This window comes from Opisthorchis viverrini (genome assembly GCF_000715545.1).
Source record: "Opisthorchis viverrini unplaced genomic scaffold opera_v5_50, whole genome shotgun sequence".
NCBI classification, from domain to species: domain Eukaryota; kingdom Metazoa; phylum Platyhelminthes; class Trematoda; order Opisthorchiida; family Opisthorchiidae; genus Opisthorchis; species Opisthorchis viverrini.
Genome location: NW_008751706.1, coordinates 661,732 through 666,598, shown reverse-complemented (window position 1 = coordinate 666,598; position 4,867 = coordinate 661,732). Strand labels below are relative to the sequence as shown.

Genomic DNA, 4,867 nt, shown 5'->3' with positions numbered 1-4,867 from the left:
ATCGATGGTGAACGGAGAACGGACACGCACACGCGCGCAAACTCTGACACACCGAAGCAGCTACTACAGTGAGACAACCTTAGTGGGAAGTCCTGAAGGGTGGGCCAGTGGATCTGCAGAAAACTGGAGTTGCTGGACCGTTTTCAGAAGCATCGGATCAGCCCGCCCCATCGCTAAACAGCAAACCTGTTTACGTGTTTCGATGGGATGCTTCTGTTGTTTCTACGTGTTCCGAGGAGAGAAGGAAGAGGCTTACCCCAGAAGTCTGGGGACAGTTGTTCAAATCGTATCGTAGCCCAGTATTTCTGCTACCGACGGTCAAAACGAACCCTTCGGGTCAGTCGAAATTTCAGTCGAAATTTCATTCTCATTCCTCCAGCTAGCAGTCCAGAACTAGAAACCTTTGAGCGGCCAAGTAACATTGTCCCTAACTTGAGTTAGACGGGATAATTATTCTACAATCACGAATCCACGCCATTTGTTCATGTGTTGACGAAACTGCTAACTGAAGTTCCGCCCGCCTTGCGAATTCTTGTTCCTACTGGACTACTTCTGGTTTTCGGGTAGTATGAGATTCAATTTAATCGCAACGTCCGTCAGCCGCTCATGGGCGAAAGGCCTAGTTTCCAACTGCTCACTGTGAGGTCACGTGTTTGGATCCCTCTTTATACGCATGGAGCGAATCCTCTTGGTGGTTCCCAATGAAGCGAAGACAGCTGCAGAATACTTATCGCCTTTTCATTATAGGCTGGCATTGCATGCTGAACGAGATCCCAGTCCAAGACAACCCGGAATCTCTCCACGAAATCTACAGCTTGTGAGGCGGATGAAATCTTGGTGGACTTGCAATCAGTTAGGAACATTGACAGATCTACGTTCATTGCTGTCCATTAAAGTGGGTTGGCCTAACTTGACACCGGTTCCAATACGTTCAGACGAATGAGACAAATCGTCACGTGCCTGACGTTATTGATTTCCAAGTTAATAATTTTCCGTCAACTTGAGCCAGGTTGAAAGTTACCAATATATTAGAACAGCACGTTCCAAAACGTTTGGTCAAAATGGTGGTGAATATGTCACTTTACATTTCTAAATGCTTTCCTCGAAGTTGACTGTTCATTAATTTTTGTTTTCCATCCAATCAATACTGGAGCAATGCAGTTAGCCTCGGAGCTTGGTTGTTGTGAAACCCCATCCTAGAATGTTCTCGCTTTCTTTGAAGACCGGTACCTTGTGTGTCGCAGTATTTAATTAATAGATTTGACATAAAACGGATTTTCTGGTTGAGCTATTTGCCGATTGTTTCTTGCGAACAATCTGGTCGCCATGATTTTGAAAACTGCGGCACCTCACATCAGATCAAGTCACAATCACAGTAGCCATAGTAGTTGGGTTCGAACTACTGAGGATTCTGTCCGTAGCTTAGTGCCTTAATCAACAAGCCACGTTGAACACAGGGATGTGATTGGCCGGACTCAAAGGGCCAATCAACAGCTGTCACGACTACGTCGTTCCACTTGCCCGTCCTTCAACCCATTCCAATCGGGCATTTTCATGAACATTCGAATCGTGCTGGATAACTTCAGAAAAATCGTGGGTAGTTGCAGTTGGGATGACTACCTAGAATCAATCGAACACTGTCCTGACTGAGTTGACCCACTTACCATTCATGACTTTGGAAAATCCAACGAAATCAGACTGGCCATTCCCAACGCCATTCCCAAAGCTCATTAAACACGGCTTAGTAACATATGAACAGCGGAGTGGGCTGAAAGTGCTCACGACCGGTACACCGCCATTGACTGTACAGTACGAACAAGTGAACGACCATATTTGGCTCTGCAGTCATCCTATATATTCACGCAAAAGCTCTGTACGTTTGTCCTGACAATACAGCCGTGTCCAGGGTTCTATGTGTTCACCTTATCGCGTAGTCTGGTAGGCTTAGTGCAGGCGTACCCAATAGACAACACCCACGACACAACAGTCGCTCCGTCCGGGTGTTCTTAAATCAGACAGACCAGCGAACGCAGGTCACTTCAGACACCCAACGACGGAAACCTGCCCCTGTTCTAATATGCACTGTCTGGTCCAATTTCTGAATGCATATGGTCAAGAAAACTGAATTTGACTTCTGTTTCCCGTCGTAATATGGAAACCATCAAGATCTACTTAATAGATTTGACATAAAACGGATTTTCTGGTTGAGCTATTTGCCGATTGTTTCTTGCGAACAATCTGGTCGCCATGATTTTGAAAACTGCGGCACCTCACATCAGATCAAGTCACAATCACAGTAGCCACAGGAAAAATCAGTTACATCGTTCAACATAAGTTGATTCTGTAACTTTGATAACAATGATATAGTGGAATGTTATTAGGAGAACCAGCTCCAAACGTAACGGGACTACATGACAGCCAATAGAATAACCGCCTTCGTTGAGGCAGATTTCATTGGTTGTTCTTCACCTTCCCTTGATAGATGAGTTGTAGTCTTGGTATCACATTTTTGACCCGCTTGCACGCGACAGTGATCAATAGACCAACTGACTCGCACGTTCATTGATTTTTCTGGTCTGGTCAAGCGCACCAGGCTATCAATCGGCTCTCCAGACCGGGGTTCATGCTAATAAGAAGGTATTAAGGAGACTGTGGTCCACAATACATGTGCAAATCTTTCGATAACTCAACAACATTTTTCGTCAACCAACGGAATTTCTCCATTTGAGGCTCAAGTTTTTTAAGTCATATTGGTTAGGGTTGAAAAATATCATCTGGAGGCTCAACCTACCTCGCAAATCACTCGAACTTGCCTAGCATACCTTTCCCGAACCAAGTTTGGCGTAGTCAACAGACTGTGCTTTTTCTGTTGTCGCTGGTGTTGCGCATCTTCCACTGGAATGAATGCCTCTGCATTTTGGATCATTTTTTCGACCAAATTAATTTCGTGCGTCGTGTCCGCCACGAGCAGTCGAAAGTGAGCAAGTTTCTGCCTGGGAAATGAGCAGACAAATGCTGACGATGAGGTGCATGCATTCAATCAATTGGAAAAAGTGTGGAACCGATTGAGAAATCGCCGTTTCAAAAGGGCTTGGTAAACAGTCAGTAGTCTTTAATTGGGCAACGACACAAAAGCTTCATCAGGTCGCCAATTTGGCCAGGTTTTAGAGCAGATGGCGAACCAACCAGTAAGGTCTCTTCAGATTAGTACACTAGAATAGAGTTGAATGTCAATTAATGGCTCTTTTCGTGTAGTGTGGTTGTTAAAAACTTGCGTTGGTCGTTTGGGTGGTTTTAAATTAATTCCGATCGATTTTAGTTCCTTAATCTTCTACTTCAGGGTGCTTCAATCTACCAGTGGTACTCGCGGTGAATCATCAATTGATTGCGAATTCCGCTTGAAGGACAAATTGCCGCGCTCTACCACCAGCCTTTGTGTGTACTCATTTGTATGCTCATGCCGAGCATCATCGTTGGTCGTACGACAAGGCATTTGTTGAACAAAATGCGAGAACACGATCCCGTATCTCCGAGTGGTAGTTGGAAGAAACCAGGCTCAAGCGCGATTGCAGCACACTTGGCCGAAACCTGTCATATCATAGACAAGGAGCAAGCCTTCACCATCATATACCGAGTACCTCTGAACCGATCACGACTGGTACGACCCAGAATATCATCGATCTCCGAGGCGATTTGAATCCGACTGCTGGGTCCACATCTTTGCATCCAGAAGAAACTTGTGCGACCTCTTAGCTTGAACTGGCCTACGAAACATCCGGTCTCACAAGTCTGTCTGACATTGACGTCACTTACCTGATTCCATGACCCATTGACCTATCTCTCATCCAACCCGCCTTCCTTTGATTTCTATTTCTTTAAAGTGTATGTAGCCACGATCTTAGCCGTTTTCACATGATTTCTGGTACCATATAAATTTGTGATGCATTAGCCAAGAGAAACAATCACAGAAAACAAGCTTTGTTCGCTACCTTCTCATGATTCCAGAACTATTTGTCCAGATGCTCACAAGTTCTACGCCCCACACAATGAATTCATCCTGGAGACGCGGAAACATGATACAAACCCAGAAACAGCATTTTCTACGTTTGTTAGATTTATTGAAATCCGAATTTTATTGCTGACTCAGTTCTACAAAATACACTCATTTGCAAACCAATTTGGTTCTTTCGAGAGACTCACCTAAAACCCAGCTGAATCGATCGGTTTTGATGTTTTCAGCAAACTTAAGCGTGGTGCACGCATTTGCAAACCAATTTGGTTCTTTCGAGAGACTCACCTAGAACCCATTTGCATCGATCGGTTTTGATGTTTGCAGCAAACCTATGCGTGGTGTATTACAAAAATATATATCCAACTCAGTTCTGTTTATGCTGGTCTGATTTATGCTGTAATTCTCGTGAGGGAAGCAAATTATTTCTAGGCGGAGAACGCACGATTCTCTTATGTGCGCAAGTCAGCGGTTTTTTTGTTTCCTTCTCATTCCCAGGGAATTGCGGGCATGCTTAAAACTGGTTATCGACAATCGATGGGAATTTGAATTCATTTGCATGTACAACTGTTGCAGTAGGTGATTCGACAGAATCCCTCATCTTAAACACCGCCTGAGTGTGCTTAGCAATGGTATGCAAACATACTACTTTGATTCCGATTTAAGTAGTGCGAAAAGAGTGTTCAAATCATGGGTAGTAAACAGGACAAAAAACAAATGAACCTGGTAGTGTTGGAATATTGGTAGCTCGGGTGTATTGGTTGGTAATTGATCAGGTGGCTGTTGATCTGTTCGCCGAGCTTGGCAATTGATTTGCAAACGTTTCGTCACCATTCGAGGAGACATCTTCAGTGCGCT

The 4,867-nt window shown here is 44.4% G+C and overlaps 2 protein-coding genes across 2 annotated transcripts in view; one reads left to right on the top strand and one right to left on the bottom strand.

Moving 5' to 3' along the window:
- Positions 1–3,402, top strand: part of T265_03469 (hypothetical protein) — a gene marked incomplete at both ends in the record, with an annotated part of 15,670 nt that extends 12,268 nt beyond the window's left edge. Inside the window, one exon of the mRNA XM_009167969.1 lies at positions 3,341–3,402. Within this exon, the coding sequence (XP_009166233.1) occupies positions 3,341–3,402 (62 nt within the window). The remainder of the gene's footprint in view (positions 1–3,340) is intronic.
- T265_03470 (hypothetical protein) overlaps positions 1–4,867 on the bottom strand; it is a gene marked incomplete at both ends in the record, with an annotated part of 25,466 nt that overhangs the window by 7,334 nt on the left and 13,265 nt on the right. The window contains one exon of the mRNA XM_009167970.1: positions 2,792–2,993. Within this exon, the coding sequence (XP_009166234.1) occupies positions 2,792–2,993 (202 nt within the window). The remainder of the gene's footprint in view (positions 1–2,791; positions 2,994–4,867) is intronic.